Source organism: Arabidopsis lyrata (genome assembly GCF_000004255.2).
Source record: "Arabidopsis lyrata subsp. lyrata unplaced genomic scaffold ARALYscaffold_3, whole genome shotgun sequence".
Taxonomy (NCBI): Eukaryota; Viridiplantae; Streptophyta; class Magnoliopsida; order Brassicales; family Brassicaceae; genus Arabidopsis; species Arabidopsis lyrata.
Genome location: NW_003302553.1, coordinates 11,323,441 through 11,340,674, shown reverse-complemented (window position 1 = coordinate 11,340,674; position 17,234 = coordinate 11,323,441). Strand labels below are relative to the sequence as shown.

At 36.6% G+C, this 17,234-nt stretch overlaps 2 protein-coding genes and 1 long non-coding RNA gene across 5 annotated transcripts; 1 reads left to right on the top strand and 2 right to left on the bottom strand.

Moving 5' to 3' along the window:
* Positions 1 to 344: 344 nt before the first annotated feature.
* Positions 345 to 5,390, bottom strand: LOC9319546 (glutathione reductase, cytosolic). The gene is made up of 17 exons (XM_002883433.2): positions 5,275 to 5,390; positions 4,937 to 5,105; positions 4,725 to 4,789; positions 4,559 to 4,628; positions 4,278 to 4,349; positions 3,561 to 3,764; positions 3,262 to 3,335; positions 3,085 to 3,168; positions 2,906 to 2,993; positions 2,714 to 2,795; positions 2,315 to 2,388; positions 2,093 to 2,200; positions 1,902 to 1,966; positions 1,507 to 1,620; positions 1,237 to 1,336; positions 875 to 928; positions 345 to 762 (listed from the first exon to the last, which is right to left on the bottom strand). Exons 2-17 carry the CDS (start codon positions 5,084 to 5,086, stop codon positions 667 to 669), a joined length of 1,500 nt encoding a protein of 499 aa, XP_002883479.1. The 5' UTR covers positions 5,087 to 5,105; positions 5,275 to 5,390; the 3' UTR covers positions 345 to 666.
* Positions 5,391 to 5,632: 242 nt separating this feature from the next.
* Positions 5,633 to 12,651, bottom strand: LOC9321679 (non-lysosomal glucosylceramidase). 2 transcript variants are annotated; one of them, XM_021031971.1, is made up of 20 exons: positions 12,401 to 12,651; positions 12,196 to 12,313; positions 12,010 to 12,115; positions 11,813 to 11,923; positions 11,657 to 11,713; positions 11,466 to 11,542; positions 11,281 to 11,380; positions 11,038 to 11,111; positions 10,851 to 10,951; positions 10,666 to 10,769; positions 10,303 to 10,356; positions 10,165 to 10,220; positions 10,038 to 10,076; positions 9,073 to 9,214; positions 8,705 to 8,889; positions 8,089 to 8,156; positions 7,817 to 7,889; positions 7,678 to 7,739; positions 6,323 to 7,538; positions 5,633 to 6,209 (listed from the first exon to the last, which is right to left on the bottom strand). In XM_021031971.1, exons 3-20 carry the CDS (start codon positions 12,088 to 12,090, stop codon positions 5,957 to 5,959), a joined length of 2,853 nt encoding a protein of 950 aa, XP_020887630.1. In that variant the 5' UTR covers positions 12,091 to 12,115; positions 12,196 to 12,313; positions 12,401 to 12,651; the 3' UTR covers positions 5,633 to 5,956. The 2 variants fall into 2 exon arrangements, with proteins under 2 accessions (XP_020887630.1, XP_020887632.1); XM_021031973.1 differs by having other exon boundaries at positions 12,010 to 12,110.
* A 749-nt stretch (positions 12,652 to 13,400) lies between these two features.
* Positions 13,401 to 16,591, top strand: LOC110230498. 2 transcript variants are annotated; one of them, XR_002333605.1, is made up of 3 exons: positions 13,401 to 13,475; positions 16,211 to 16,349; positions 16,430 to 16,591. It is a non-coding gene; the product is annotated as an uncharacterized LOC110230498 (long non-coding RNA). The 2 variants fall into 2 exon arrangements; XR_002333606.1 differs by lacking the exon at positions 16,430 to 16,591 and having other exon boundaries at positions 16,211 to 16,407.
* Positions 16,592 to 17,234: the final 643 nt, after the last annotated feature.

Below are 17,234 nucleotides of genomic sequence, written 5' to 3'. Positions count from 1 at the left end.
TTAGATAGTGGAAACGAGAGGAATTTTTAAAATACATAGGATAACTAGAGTATTTTGAAAGTTGTTGTTAATGAGTAAACATGTAAAGAATCATTGTTCCAATAACAATAGAGTTTGACAGAATTGCAAAATCAATAAATACACAACTTTTTGAATAACAAAAGATTTTAAATAGAATTACAAAATCCATACACCAATAACACCATATTTTAATTGAGTTGCAAAATCACAACACCAATAACATGAGAGTTTACTAAGAATATAAGAATCTACAAACCAATAACAATAGAATCTTAAAATTTTAAAAGTCTTTAGAAATCAACATCCCAATAAAGCCCCCTTAGTTCAGTTTAATTCAATTTAGTTCGATTTGGTTCTAGTTATTACTAGTTAGACCATATGCGAGTACAGGACTGAAGTAAATGATATGACCAAGAGGGGTATTACTGAAAGATAATGGAGGTATTTGGTGAAAAAGTTCCACTAAGCAATAAGAGAAGAAATTGATGTTTTCTCAAGTATGAAGAGAAACACCAAACAAACAAACAAAAATTACAAATCCTTTATTGGGACACGAGTATAACGAAACTCATGTCTTTGTCTGACTCTCTGATCAAACTAAGTGTACTGAGTTTTCATGCTATTGTCTCTTTAGATTTTTGCGGTTCATAGATTCGTCTTAGGTTTGGGCTTGTAGGCAATGCGTCTGGTCACACTGCGCATTGTCACAAATTCTTCTGCAGAAGATGGATGTATCCCAACCTGTGTTTTGTCACAATGTTAAATTTGATCTTTAGGAAGAGAAACATCAAACTGGTGAAAATGAAACCCAAGTGTTTGGACTATATGTTTTGCAGGAAGATGTATGACATACCGTGCTATCAAATTGTGCTTTGGTTGCTCCACACTTGAGCGCAATTGCAATCCCCTGTATTAAGCCATACAAAATAAATACTTAAAAGCATGAGACACTTCCGGATCAAACTCTAACCCATTTACAAGCTTTTAAATCTTTGCTAGGGTCAATACTTCTCAAACTCAAATCAGTTTCTCTTCTACCCTGAATCCCTTAATATGGTTAGAAGAAAAATTCGTACATATGCAATCGTCGTAATTAACCCAAATCTTTTTAACTACCTCGTAAATCATTTTTGTCCTTGCCTTTTGCACCAATCACTAAAGCAAGCTAGAGGAAAGTAAAATAAATGGTAGAAGCTACTATTAAGTAAAACTTGCCTGCATGATCTCAGCTGCATCAGGACCGCACATGGATGCTCCAATAACCTTATCAGTCTTCTCATCAACTATTAGCTTCATCAATGTCTTTTCCTGCCGTCTATCACCAAAAGAAAATTGTGATTAGATGAAAGAGAAGGATAGAGTCCTCACAGAGTGATCAATGCAAGCATGTTGAAGAATCAAGAGAAGATTCTACAAAATAAAATCAAGAACTGTGGGCCAATATAAAGATTTTTCTAGAAATTAGAACTTTCAATGCTTGTATACCCAGAAATGGTGTTTTTCATTGGATTAAAGCCTGAGGTGAAAACCAGAATGTCCCCGGTTGCTTGTTCTACTGCTTCTTCTTCGCTGAGACCCACCACAGCTAGTGGTGGTATGCTGGCAGACAGAAAAAATATATATAAAAAGTAACACTTCTATAAATACTTCAGACTGAATTGGTGGATACAGCAAAAACATATGCCAAAATAGGAGAAATATATGTGGACTAGTTTCAGGTATTTCCAGAGTTTGATATTTTCACATTTAGAGGTCATGATAGTAATGAAAAACGAGAGAATTGTTCTGGTACACAATACACACATACTATAAGGTAACTAGTGCATGCAATATGACACACAAATAAAGTAAAATTTCCTCCTATCAAAAAGAATACTTACCAAAATACAGCACAGGCGACATTGCTGTAGTCTGCTTTAGTAGGCTTTCCACCAAAAACAGTGTTCTGCAAGCATCAAAACAATCCACAAATGGAATACAAAATTAGACTTTCCCAAACACAAAAGCTGAAATATTTGGTAGTAGGTCAAAGGGTTGTGTAAATTATATGTGCAAGATAAGAAGCACGGACCGCAAAGCAGGAGGCCTCCATTAATGCAACAGGTGTAAGGTTAATTCGGTTTGTAGCATCTCCCACAGCCCATATGCTAGGTATATTAGTGCGTGAATACTCATCAACCTGAGGATAACGCGCTGAATTAGTAGCTGCAAGAGTACAATGTTTCCCCAGAATCACGGAAAACTTTATTCATGATAAATTTGTATCTGGCAACAATTGGGAATTTGTTAAAACCTTCACAGCTCCAGCCTGATCAAGTTCAACACCAACAGCTTCTAAATTCAATCTCTTGGTATTAGGATTTCTGCCTGTATCAAATATAAACAAAAAATACATCCTTAGACAGCTGGACGTCAAGCCACAGAGCTTCCTAGTCTATAATAATTCAGTAATTTTTACAGTAAAATCAATCATTCTCCATGAAAATATTCAGTAACAAGTAGATACCTCATAAATAAAGTTCAAAGGAGGAAGCAAAATCCGCACAAACATACAAGTATCCGAAAATAGAATGGAAGAAAACTACTGTTCCATAACCCAAAAGCCACGGAGATGAACATCAAACAGATATAGAATTACACTATTATAATTTATAAACAAACGAAAGTGAGAATCACACAACAGGAAATTTACCAGTAGCGAATAGAACGACATCTGCCACAAATTCTTCCCCATGGGACGATATGACTTTGATCCCGTTGTCTGTTTTTATCAACTAAATTGAAAGATATTGTATGTTCAGTAAAGAAATATGAACTTATGAAACGAGTGAAAAGAACTTTATATAGTAATGAGACATGAAAAGTAACCATCATATTCAGATACCTGGGTCAAACTTGTTTGCGGATGCAGATTAACACCCCTTCCTTCAAGATTTCTAGCAACTAGTGCCCTCATTTCGTCATCAAAACCCCTGAAAAAGTTGAGTTTTAGAAAGAAAAGAAGTTAAAAAATAAACGGATGGACTTTCAGTAACTCGACATAATTTGACCGAGACCCGGCACCTAAGTGGAAGTTCCTTCCTGAAGAATAAATCTACGGTAGCACCCATTCCACGCCATATTGATGCAAACTCCACAGCAATGTACCTAATTAAAAAGTAAATAGATAAGAGGATTAAATCATTGAAGCTAGTGGCATGCCAGGTTCATCTTGAGGAAAACATTTAAGGAAGACATTACCCTCCTCCAAGCACTACAGCACGCTTAGGAAATTCTTCCAAGCTTAAAGCTTCATCAGATGTAATAGCCAGCTCCTGTAAAAGACAGTTTATGTATATAACTCAGTGGAATTTCCCTACATAGCAGTTTATAGTTTTTCTCGCAGACTAATTTTACGAGAAATCATATTGCAAACATATAGATGTGTCTGTCATTCCTACTAAAATCTTTCCAGACTTGCTTTGAGGATAATGATTTTATAAATACCAAGCACATCACACTATTGTAGATAAAAAAATAACATGAACACAGACACTTACATGTCCAGGAATATTAGGCTTTTGTGCCCGACTACCAGTGGCAATCAATATGTGCTTTGCGGTGTAGCTTATTTTCGTGCCATCTATTTGTCTCACCTCCACTTCGTTGGGACCAACTACTCTTCCTTCACCTTCATACAATTTCACCGCAGCATTTGCCAACAACCGCTTGTAGATATTATTCAGTCTTAGAATCTCATCAGTCTGCACATAATGAATTAAAGACAGTTAATTGAATATTTATGATCTTAATAGTTACATCACCAAGATATCCAACCTACACATGTATACTGCGCACAATAGAAAAAAATTTAGCATGAAAAAATCGTTCCCCGCCATCTAACATTCACACTTTTAAATAATTATATAAATATCTTCAGTAGATGGCGAAAAAATATCAATGCTTGTACACCCAGAGTTTTAGACGTTTCTCATTCTGAGAGAGTGAAGGCGCTGTACTGCTATTACCACTAAAACACCCCAAAAATGAACATATAGGTAACTTTTCTTCAAATAGTTTTCGTCATATATTCTTCATAACCTAAAGATTAAAGGGAGCCACTCCAGTGTTTAAGTACAAAGTGACAATCCTGATCGTTTTACAATTACCTAATTTCATTGGCATGACTTGGAAAGACTAGTGCAAGTGTATCAAGAATATTTAACTCAAATACTGAAAAATAAGAATACATAAGCATCATAGCAATTCCTGCATACCTTCTTTTGCAAAAGCTTCTTCCATGTGAAGTCGACTTTCTCATTTATCTCCCACCCATAATTTTTAGCATCCTGCCAGCAGATAAACAACAGTATACATCATCGAACACAATTTTAGCTTCATTTCACCAAATTGTTAATAGACATATAGCCTAAACAATAATTTTGGAAGAGCGATACAATCGTGCAAATAACAAATGAAGAACTTTGCTCTTACAGTTAAAAAAAAAAAAAAAGACATTGAAATGATGATTAAAAAGAAGAAAAGGAATGGTTCATACCTCAAGTTCACCACCGTAAGTAGCCCCATAGACCAGAATCTTTTTAGGAACGCAACCACGGATAACACAGCTGAAAACCTCAAAAGTAAAAACAAACAAATGTATAAGAACATTGCATCAACAAAGAACCAGAGCTAATATATATTTTGGATAGGAGAAAACTTACGTTCCACCAACTCCTCCAATCTCCTCGGAGCTAATAGGGTGAAATGGAAGCTCACAAATACCAACCTAGAACATTTGATTCAGAACAAACAACACATTAATATCATCAGGCCACCAAAACCAGACATATCTCGTAACAAGGAAATGATTCCAACATAAAAAAAACTAAGCTAATGTCTTTTGATCATCACTATCTTAAAATATAATTCAGACCTTAGCGCCATGATTAGCCGAAAACCTAGCAGCACGAACACCGCCACTACCGGCACCGATGACGAACAAATCAAAATCATAGTGCGTGGCGTTGGCTTCATCAGCCGTCACCTTGTCAACCTCTCCATCAACAAGCATCTTCCTCGCCATGATTGTACAAAATCCAAACCTGCAAAATAAAATCCAATCGATGAATGATAAAGAAAATAACGAAAAACAAACAGTGAATCTCGAATCAGTCAAAAACCCGATCGATAAGAGAGAGATTGTCTGTCTATATAAATGAAATCACTCGATGAATCAAAGAAGAAGAAGGAGGAAGAGAGAAGTGTTGTTACCTTTAAGCGTGAAAGCGACGAAGTAAGAACACTAAAAGATCCGAAGAAGAAGAGAGACACAGATACGGAGAGGAGAAAATAAACAAATGATTGTGTGGTTAAATGTTAAATCGGATCTCTTCTCTTATTTATTAATAAGGTCACGTCGATATTTGTTTTATATATTGACTTAAGTTTTTTTTTTTTTTTTTTTTTTGGCAAAGTCATTAATGAAAATTAAAACCATTGATTTTTTCGATTACTCATACCTTATGATGACGTGGATTTTAACATCAGAAATCAAAATTGATATTTTTTTTTCTTATATACCAATTTTGAAAGCGACTTTTATAAAGGGACGAAATGGAATCTTCAAAACTTGAGGTCTACATTGAACGCTATAAAGCGTACGTAGGTGTTGTCATTTTATTTGCTCTTACGTGGCTTTTCTTTAAGCCAATAAATATAAACCAACAGAAGAAAAGAAGAACACAAATTGTTCTTCTCAGGTTATTATTATTATTATTAATACAACTCTATTAATATTACAACTCAGGAACCTCCTTCAGCTTCATGTCGGCTAATTCCTCTCCTTAAATAACATTTTTTACTTTTTTTTTTTTTTTTTTATATAAGTTACTCCGATAATCATATCAGAGATGTGAATGTTATTTGTATGTTATATATAATAAGACGGAATGATTTAGCAAGAACAGCTTAATGCTGAATTGCCAAAACACTTAGCCTTGTGTTTCACAACTTTGAAGTTGCTAGAGAATCTTCGGCTTCTTGGGGATAAGTGTACTCTGTCCATCATGTTGATCTGAGGAGCGTCCAGAATTGCCTTTGGCAGCGATAATGCCCATTGCATTCCCCATATCGCAAGCGGTCTCATGTATATTAATGACCTGTAATGCCCATCCATTGTCCAACCTTCCGGTGTCTGGAACCAATATCTGTTATTCGGTTCAATAAAGATAAATCATCATCATCATGCTCGAGTATATCTGTGTGTGTGTGATATCGATAACATTTAACAGACTGGATACAAAGAAGAAAGAAAACTTACCCGAAACCTTCTTCTGACCAGCCAGCTGTGAAAATTCCCTCAGCAGTGGTGAATCCTTGTTCTTCCATTCCAGAGAGGATCATTGTAGCCGCAGCTGCATAAGTAACACCTGTCCATATCTCACGCGACTGCATGCATGTGTCATCCACTTTCCCATCAGGATGCATCCCATTAACTGCACCCATTTTGCCTCCTTTGGTCTTCATCACATTGAAATCAAAGATCTTTTGCATAGTGCTTCTGATTTTAGATTCCTCGAATATTGGAGGCAGACCTGAAGATGCGGCATACCATTGACCCGCCAGCTGATCAGTCTGTATAGATTTGCTGTTGCTGCTTGCCCCACTGTCGTAATTGAAGTATGATCCGTTCCAGAGTTTCGTTTCCAGTGCTGCCTTTGCATTCAAAAACTTATTTTTACACAATTCTGCAAAGAATTTGTCACCGATTTGTAGAGCCATTGCTGCTGCAGCTTGAAGAGCAGCCAGCCAAAGGCAACCGCAGTAGGCACTCACACCATGAACAGTCCATGTATCATATGTCTGATCTGGGAAACCATCATTCTCTATTAGATCGTCATTGTCTCTATCAAACTGTTCCATGTACTCCATAGCAGCACGTACTGCAGGCCAAACGTCTATTCCAAATTGGTAATCCCCTGTAGCTGCAAAATCTCTATACACCTGAAGTACAAACTTTGGGTTAAGATCCTTCCACTTGCTTGTGTCATGTATGTTGTAGGCATTCATTTCGTTCCATGGATCATGCATTCCCAGATCGTGAGGAACAGCACCTCTGACCTTACGAATTCCGACATTTCCTTCTGCCAGGAACTTAACCTTCCTCCCATCTTCAGACAACACAGCTTTTGCAAAATCCCGCTGGATGTTTAGTTCGATCTTTGGGAATAGCATAAGGAGCGCATATGATGCGTAAAAGTGCACGTCATATGTGCACCACATCACATACTCCACACCTTCCAAATACAGAAACCGACCAACATCATCGCCATCATCTACATGGCGAGTGTCGACAAATAAACCATTCCGGTTATGAATAGCTGATACTTCATCATTGCTTTTTACTCCAACGCTGTTTCCATTAGCAAGGTCATTCCGTTGATCATTGATGTCAAGTCCACCCGCCATACCATCTGAATTTCCTAAACCCGATTGTTGATGCTGACTATTCCCATTGGCATTGAGTGAAGAAGAGTCTGAAACCGAAAACCGTTGATTAGGTCATACAATATTTTCAAAGTAACAAAATAATGAAAACAATAAAATTTTGTTAAATGCTAAAAACACAATTTTACAATCAAGAGTTTGCCTTTGAAGAGGCATATAGATGCGTACCTATCCAAACTGTACCACCGGCTACCAAAAAGTAAAGCTCATTGAACAGAGTGAACTTGTACCTACAAAAAAAATAGTTCAGGGGAGAACGGTGAGAGAGCAAAGTATTCAAAGATCTATTAAGTTCCAAAGCAATTACCACTCAGGGAGCCTTTCATCTCTGAGAATGGGATTTTGCCATGCCTCAATATCTTCCTCCCACCTCTTATAATCTGAATTAGAAAACCAATACTAGTCAATAATGCATAAGCACTATTCCACGGAAAACGGAAAACAAATTGTGTTTACGTGTGTGTAACATGGAACAATTCCAGTTAACAGCCTTAATATCAGGTATACCGTATACATCCAAAGAAGGTGGCAACAAGTGAAACATATGAAACTTAAGACATTAGCACCACAAATACATACTTGTCAGTGCATCATGCACAAGGTCCAGCGCTGCTCTTGGCGAAGTTCCATAAAATTTAGTGTATCTCCTGCAAACCGAAGACAGAGAGATAGACAACAGAACTCAGAAAATCAACAGCCTTTGACACACATTAAAATATTGGTAAGCTTCTAAAGCATGTATTCCATACACTCAATTCAGCCATTAGGTTTAGCTTTGTTAAACAAATGACACCCAAAAAGTAAAATTCATGTATTCTCCTCTATTTAGTATGCTGAAGTATCACCCTATGTATGCTTGACCATTTTCTACGTATACAACTAGTGCCAGACACTACGGTTTATCGTTAGCTTGCCTAGAACTATCTCTCAGATTTAGTCTTTTCTGACATTAAAAAATATATAAGACACATCACTGAGAGCGTCTTCAAGATTCTGGACTTAGAAGCAGATCCAGCATGACTGAGAAAAGATGTAAACTACAAGGTACACAGAAAACTGAAGCAATGGGCAGAAGAAGTAGCCAACTTTAAGACACCATCGATAACATGAGAATAAGTTGGTGATAACGATTGTCAAGGAACCAGCTTAATTTGTCAACCTTAGGAAGAGGCTACAAAAGTTGCACTTTGTTTACCTGTCATATGTGCTTCCCTTTGAAAATTTCACTTTTGGTGATGACCACGAAAGAGCAAAAGACACAGTGCACTTGCCATGAGCTTCTACCCATGCCGAAGCTGAGACTGCTGCACAAATAGTGTCTCCAGCTAATGAAGGCGTGCTTGGCCCGCTATTGAAGTTTTCTTGATCAAATTTCCCATCCTTGTAGATTAAATATCTAAACGTTAGTCTCATTTATAAAAATGACACCATATATTTGAAGCCAAAGGTTTTATACGATTGACAATTCAGAACAAAGATCAATGATAGAGTCAAAAGCATCTTTTGATAAGGTATGAAATCCACATGCACATAGTATGAGAACGATGATACATAGAAAATCACCTTTTCCACTGTATCCCACATATCTTTCGCTGTAAAAGAACTATCTTCAGACAATCCAAAGCATGGTAAAACAGTTACATTAACATTCTGAGTCTCAGAAGCAGCAATCGCAAATGTAACAGGAGGATTTCCCTTGCCTGTCCTGCAAAACCAGCACACATTCAAAACAAATCTATCCGCTTAGAGTAAAGAACACAATCTTTTACTGCAATACAAATATATTCTAGCAGATTCAACTTCATCAAGAGAGCATATGAATAGCTAAGTCAGTAAAGAATGTCAAACACTCAAGAAGTATTTATATTCATATCAACATTCCACCTATTCAAAAGAAGACAGAGAGAAAGAATATGACAAGACTATATATTCAGGCAGACACATGCACAACACAACTACAAGCTGCGACAGAAGAGTAGACTGCACCAGGATAAGTAGAAATTCCGAGATAAATTGTCAACTAATCACACAGCAGTAGAACGAATCACGCTACAAAAGAGTTGAAAGATAAGGAGACGTGCATACACTTGGACAGATAATGCAACAAGATAAGAGCGGTACATTGAATGCAGCACACTAAGCCTTCACACATAAAGAAAAGTCTACCCAGGGAACATTTTGGTGCTAAACTGCATGGGAGACTCCGGCTTCAACTATCTATTTTCTCTGTGTTGTGCATTTACTATTGACTGATAAGGTGTTCTTAGTTGGCGGACTTTCTAATGATGCGTTGGTACCACTGTATCATTTGCTTAGTTCATCAGATCAATTATTTGCATACTTCAATTGCAGGAAGTGGTACTGATTTTAAAAAATAGCACTTAAGGTACTGCAATTTCCTAATCGTCCTCCATTAAACCAATACGAAATAATGGCACTATAGACCACACTTTTCAAAAGTGTTGAATCTACCACGAGATATATGCAAACCAACCGTAATATATAGTTATTAAGGTAAGATGACTTGCTTGTGATGTAAGAGGACACCAGAGACCCCATCTTCGCCTCTGCAAAGAAAACAGAACCAAAAAAAATTAAACATCCACTTGAAGCCATAATCATTTATGGAAAAGACAGGCACATATTTCTTCTTACATGAATGGCTCATTCACATGACCCCCTGACATATGTGAAGTCCCACCCATTGAATTCTGCACAACATAAAGGTGATAAACATATCTTCCTTCTCCTCTTCTATATAATGTACATTAAGTAATTCAGATGTCAACTCACCGCCCATGTGAATAGGAGGCTGACTTTTGCCCTTTCCTTTCCAGTGTTCACCAACTACAACAAAAAATATATGTCATAAGGTTTTCCTCGGATTTTGCTTGAAAGTGATTGATGTTCATACTTCATACCATTTCTGATATATAATATAAGGATACCAAATAAGCCATCACACAAAAGTATGGTCTGAGCTACAACAACAATCCCATGGCATGTACATTGGCACTTTGATACTAATCTAAGGCAAAAGTATCACTACAGGTCCCTACATGTGGAATGTGCATATATCCATTCTTATGTCACATGCTTTCACAGAAGCGGGAACCAACCCAATGTGAATAGGCACTAGATGAACGGATTACTTACCGTATATACAAAAACAGCTGCTGGAAGACTACTATCTCGATAATTGTTTGGTATAAAGGGAGATATTTGCCGGCAGGAAATCTTTAACTCTGGATCAGGCTCACCTACAAACAGAAGAAACATTACAAGAGATACACTGAGAGAAATACACTAGCTTTAAATGACGAAGCCCTGCACGGTCGTACCATCATATATAGTCCAAGCCCGAGGAAAAAGAGCATGATAAGTTGAATGCTGGCCATTCAGATTCCAGCCCCATGAAGAAAGACCTTTATCACGTGATTTTCTGAGACCATGAAACCAATCTAAGGTACGTGAATTAAGAAAAAAAGCATCATTGAATTAGAGGGTATTTATAAAACAGATCTTTACCCTAAACTTCCATGCTGCCCTGGGGACAAAACTGATGCATACTTTTTGTGTCCACCATCTCGAGAAATAAAAATCTGCAAAGAATGGGCCCAACGAAATGTAATAAGAAACACGTGTCAGAGATCTTAGATAACATATAATGAAAAACTTAGCAAAAACTTTACAAACAAGAAAAAATTAATTGTAGCAGTAAAATTAGCTGAATGGCGATAAGAACATGGGTAACCACAGAAGAAAACTTACAGAAAACTGATTTGACATCATAGGTGATGGATCACAAGTTCCGGGAGTGATTTGCCACTGCTTAAACTCACCCCTGAAGCCTCTAGATATGCTTCCACTTCTGCAATTACAAGCAGCATTGGTCAAACCTAAACTACGAAATCATCGCCAATAAAACCAAAAATGAGAGGATATCTGCTATGTACCCCATTCCTCCGAGTGGAACACCTTGGGATGCAGATGGTTTGCAGTTCTCTTTGGTGAAGGGATCGATAGGTGCTTTCTGCAGTAATCATAAGTTAAATCTCCAAAACAAAGACCAAAACTTTGCACCATAATATCACCAACCATAAATATGTATATCAAGAAACTCTATTGCTCAAGGGAGTTAAGTTACCCTTCCATGGGAAGCCTCTTCTCTGACATATGACCATAATCGTATCCCCAAGCGTACCTGTAATTACGCAAATAAGAAGTAAAGAAACACTCCTACGACATTTAGTAAACTCCAAACCACAAAATGAAGGAAATAATAACAAGATGTCTTGTTTACCATTTTAATGGCTTCCCTAAAAGTAATAGTGAATTCTTTAAGGATATTGGCATGACAATTTAATCTCCTCCTCCATGCGTGTGGTGGCGGAGCAGCACAATCAAAATCAAGCTATGGATACAAAAAACAGTACAAGTCAAAAGTCAAGTTCTCCAATCGTAACGATTCTTTCTATACATCCAAAAAAATTGACTCACTAATTGCAGAGTACTTCTGCTGATGAATTCCTCAGCCGGCCATGAATGCTTTCTACGGTGAAACAAAGTTGCCCCCACCATCTCTACTCAAATTCTCGACTCTACACTGATATGATCAAACAAAATTGGTAGCAATAAGGATCAACACGAACTTGCATATGCTTCTTCACTTATAATATTTTTTACCTTGTATTTACATAAAAGAACAAAAGGTGTTTCTCAGGCAAGCATTTGCAGCGAATTAAAACGGCACCGTTTCAGTCGGAACAACCTTCGAATCGTTGCTTAGTCCCCGATTCAAAACCTAAAGGAAGTGACAATGAAAACGCATCTCATTCAGACGAATCGGTAGAAGCGAAGAGTTTGAATACAAAGGCAAATCAAAACATACCAAAAAGTTTCGTAAATTCGCAAAAATATGAGATTTTCTCAGAAGGAGGAGAAGAATTGGATTCGAATCTTCGAAAATTGGTTGATGATGGGATTGGTGAAAAGGAATCTATTTTGATGGAGGAGACTGCTGACGTGGCGGCGGCGTGGCGAGCGGAGGATCGACCGTCAGAGAAATGCTTCTCATACGGTGGCAAGTGGTTTTAAAGTCTGGCTTTTGATTTGCGTGCGAAGTGACGAAAGACAAAGAGAGAGAGAAGAGACTAATCTTGCGTTGACGTTTTTACATTTTAGTCCTTTTATCTCTACAATAATTATTTGAGAAGTAGAAACGCACCGTATTGAAAGTTAGGGCATTGGAGGCCTGTGGTTAAAAGTTAGAATGATTTGTCCAAAACACCCTTAATGAATTGTTCTTCTCGAAATTTCTTCTTCTTCGTAATTAGGGGTATATAAGTCTAATCGTGTGTTGATCTCTATAATAATGTCCTAAACACCCTCAATTCGAAAATTTTTGTTCTTAGTTGTTAAGGGTATATAAGTCTAATCGTGTTTTGTGATGATTAGTCTTAATCACCCTTAATTTTTTTTATTTTATAGTATGATCGTTGGGGATATGGAGGTCATAATATCTCGACTTTAATGATTATGGAATCTTAGCTTTAATTTATATGTTATTTTTTGGATAATTTCTATATCTTAGTAGTTAATATTCGTTTTTGTTAGTTTTCTGATTTAGTTTCTAATTAAAAAAGTTAAATTTCTTAAGATAATATCGGAGGTTTGCCCTAAGTTTGAGGCTATAAATACAGAGTTTCTGCCCCACAGTTACGAACCAGCTTTTTATGTTCAATAAATAGTTTTGCTATTAGGGTTTTTTATATTGCTTATCGAATTTCTTATCATGCGATTATGCTTTTTGTTATATGAATTTGTTGGTTGTTCTACGAATTATTTATTTATTTTTACTGATTTTGTATCTTTTGATTTCTGTCTTAGGTATACCGATCGTGAAGTTTCGATAAAAACGAGTTTAGACAAACGAGTTGCTGAAGTAAAAAAGAAAGTATGATAAGGTATTATTAGTGTTTGTTTTAATTTCAGTGCGTTTGTATTTTTATTTTTTGGTTTGATCGATTATTGATGATCATTGTGAATTAATCTCTATTTCATGTATATACATGGTAGAGTTTACTAATATTTTTTTATTATATAAAATTTATATCATTAGTGTTATGGTCATGGATCTTAATTTATTCGATGTTCTGGAGTTTTACTTGTATCTGTCGTATTCAACAATAGAACAACATAAGCACTTAGCCGTACTCAACATGTCAGGGTTGAGTATAAACGCTTCAAAATCCTCCATATTCACTGCGGGTAAAGATAAGCACTTAGCCGTAATGGCCGCGTCTGAGCATGGCATTGGTCGCAGCTCCCTTCCCATTCGGTATCTTGGCCTGCCCTTGACAACTAAATCCATGACGCGTCTTGATTATGCGCCTTTCATTGAAAAAATAAGAGGTCGTTTACTGTCCTGGACAAGTAAGTCTCTCTCTTATGCGGGTCGAGTTCAATTGATAAAATCAGTGATTATGAGTATCTCCAATTTCTGGCTCTCGGTTTTCCGGCTCCCACAAAGATGTCTTGATAAAATAGAGAGCTTGTGTTGTGCTTTTCTATGGTCTGGTTCCCCAAACATTCATAGCAAAGCAAAGGTTTCTTGGGAAGAAGTTTGTTTACCGGTGGAGGAAGGGGGTTTAGGCATCCGCCGACTTCTAGATGTGTCACAAGTTTTTTCTCTAAGTCTGATATGGAGATTATTAACCAGTTCTGGTTCACTGTGGGTCGCATGCACAAGAGAGTATCTCCTGAAGCAACGTCATTTTTGGGAAGATAAAAACAGTACAAAGGGCTCTTGGATTTTGCGAAAGCTTTTAAAGCTCAGAACTGTGGCGGATGATTTCTTCAAATGGGAGGTTCGAGATGGTAGAAGTACAAGCTTTTGGTGGGATAAATGGTTAGAATCAGGCCGTTTAATTTCCATCACAGGAGCTGCAGGGCCGGTTTCCCTTGGTGTGCTTAAGTGTAGCTCGGTTGCAGAAGCGGCAACTACCACTCATTGGACTGTTCGCAGATGTCGCAACCAAGTCTTACGGAACATAGTCTCCACGCTGCAGTTAACACCAATCCCACACCCGGACAAGGGACTAGACATCCCGCTTTGTAGACATGATGCCACTGAATACAGGCCAAACTTCTCAACGCGTCAAACTTGGAATCAAATACGTCAATCAAGAAATAAGGTACTGTGGCACCAAACATTTTGGTTCCCTCAGAGAGTTCCACGCTTCTCCTTCATCGTCTGGCTCGCAATAAAGGACAGGCTCTCTACAGGAGTACGCATGCGAGCTTGGGGAGTATTAAGACCGTGCGGGTTCTGTGGCGAAAAAGACGAGTCAAGAGACCACCTCTTTTTCCTTGCCCGTACACCTTCACCATATGGTCTGAATTCACCAATCGTTTACTACGGCGAAAGCTTAATCCAGACTGGTCTAGGACACTAGCTTCACTCCGTCCAACTCAGTTCAACCTCACAGACAAGACTTTGCTCATAATGCTCCTCCAAACAACTCTCTATATGATTTGGAGGGAGAGGAATAATAGGAGTCACAACCAAGGTTTCAACACATCAAGTGTTTTCTAAAAGTTCTTTCTCTCTGTTTTCAAATCGGGATTTCGCGGTCCTACATCAAGTGCGTTGATCAAACTGATTGATAAAGCCATTGGAGATCGGATAACATCATTGCGATTGCCGCCTACCTCGAAGATTTGCGACCTGTAGCTTCGTTGGGAGGAGCTACGAAGATGTTAGAGTGGCTCTGTTTTTATTTTATACTCACATAGTTTACTCTGTTTTCTGGTGCTTTCTTAAACAACTCCCACGTTATGTATAGTCATTTTTCACATATATAAATTTCACATTTAAGCAAAAAAAAAAAACAATAGAACAACATAAAAATATTTGATGATTTTGTTCGCCGTCTATTCCTCTGATTCATATCCTTTCCACAAATATAAAATCCAATTTTCTTCCACATATCGATATGTGTTTGTCTCTATCATCCTCAAATCTCTTATGTTATACAAACTGAAAAATAGCCTAGAAGATCTCATACATCATGCAACAAGTAAGTGTCTTCTTCTACGTAATCGGTGAATCTCTCTGTTTTTATTTTTAAGATCTATTATTTTCTATTTCATGTCACTTATGTTTCAGCATTGATGTGTGTCTTATAGGAAGGCAGCTGGGTTTAGAGAATGAAGGCAAATAAAAGCTAAAATCCTTTTTGGGTTATGTTTGCTTGCAAATTCAATCGGTAAAATCAATTGATCTTGCACAAGCTTTAATTATTAATTGTTCTATTGGTTATTTCTTCCCTCAAACGTTTGTAAATGTGTTTTTCTATAGTTTGCTCAATTGATATTAAAACAAACAAGACATTATTGATGCAGACACATAGCTTATTTGGTGCAATGTTCTTTTCTGAGGTAGTTTCTTTTTTTTGTATGCTTCTGGTTTCACCTTCATCTTGACAGTTACGTTGGAACTTCGATCAACTTTATATGAAAAATAATCTTGAACTTGATCGAAAGCCAAGTTTGGTTCACGGTTTATCATTTTACTGTCCCATTCTATTTCTATTTGTTTTCTTTTTGAGAATGATGTATGCATTGTTCTTAACTATATATACCAATTAAATAGTTTTTGATTTATTCTCATCAGTTATGCTGTTTTAATTGGTGTAAGGACGAGACTCGAGAGTTGGAAAGATATTCGAAGTAGGATACATGGAAAAAGAAAAGCAGAACCACAAAAAACACGAAGCTTCAAGATAAAGCAATTGATGAAGACAATAGTGTAGACACAAGATGTAATATATTGAAAAGTAAAATTCACTATTACAGTCACTTGATTTTTTCAAATGAATATTTTGATATATTTAATCGTGTGTTCTATTGTTTTCAGTAAATCTTCGTCTATAACAATGAAAAAAAGAGAAACACAAGGAATAAGGTAATCTTTCACGTTCATTGTTTCTGAAATTCTATTAGTTTATCGATTTTACAGTTATTTGAAGAGACTCGGCCACGCCATTATCAATCGGATTGGTTAGCCTAAATAGATAGTTTTGATATAGTGATTTTTTTTCTTTCTATTTCTTCGTTTTTTTTTATGAATCAAACTTTTTTATTATGTGTTATGCTTTCTTTCTTTTTTCTGTCGAGTTTGAATTTTTCTTGTGATATAATTTTGCGTAAACTCTTATTATCTTATATGAATCAATATTAATATTGGTTAACTTATTTTGTATCTTTTAATTTGATTTATGTTTTGTGTTAGAGATCATGTGAGCTTTAATCCAAAACCATTGATGTTCGTGAATGAGATTGAATCTACTTATCGATGGATAGAACTACAAAAATCGAGATTGTATGAGAGTTGACAAAGAAAACAAAACTAATCAATAAGCTATTTATTAGGGGTTTTGTTTTTGTTTTGGTGTTTATACTTTTGTTTGTTTTAGTAGATAATCTTTGGGCATCATCTAACTGTGTGTTCAATTTTTTAGGAAATCCTGTCATCTTCATAAAAGAAAAATGAAGAAGAGGACGACTACGAGGGGTAGAGTAAGTTTTTAGATTCATCATCTTTCATTGTGTAGTTGATTATTCGTACTGTTATTTGAAATATAGATATGGTTGATACATGTAATCAAATGTTTGGCGTGTGGAAGCATCGTTATAATCTTGATGAGTATATATTTGTGGCC

Bases quoted from the DNA above. Each gene is read 5' to 3' on its own strand.
- LOC9319546 (XM_002883433.2), bottom strand. From the start codon at position 5,086: ATGGCGAGGAAGATGCTTGTTGATGGAGAGGTTGACAAGGTGACGGCT. The intron at 4,790-4,936 runs GTCTGAATTATA...CAAATGTTCTAG, and splicing joins CGGCTAATCATGGCGCTAAG to GTTGGTATTTGTGAGCTTCC. The intron at 763-874 runs GTATGTCATACA...GACAAAACACAG, and splicing joins AAGCACAATTTGATAGCACG to GTTGGGATACATCCATCTTC.
- LOC9321679 (XM_021031971.1), bottom strand. From the start codon at position 12,090: ATGGTGGGGGCAACTTTGTTTCACCGTAGAAAGCATTCATGGCCGGCT. The intron at 10,357-10,665 runs GTAAGTAATCCG...TTTTTGTTGTAG, and splicing joins CAGCTGTTTTTGTATATACG to TTGGTGAACACTGGAAAGGA. The intron at 10,221-10,302 runs GTGAGTTGACAT...TATGTTGTGCAG, and splicing joins GCCTCCTATTCACATGGGCG to AATTCAATGGGTGGGACTTC.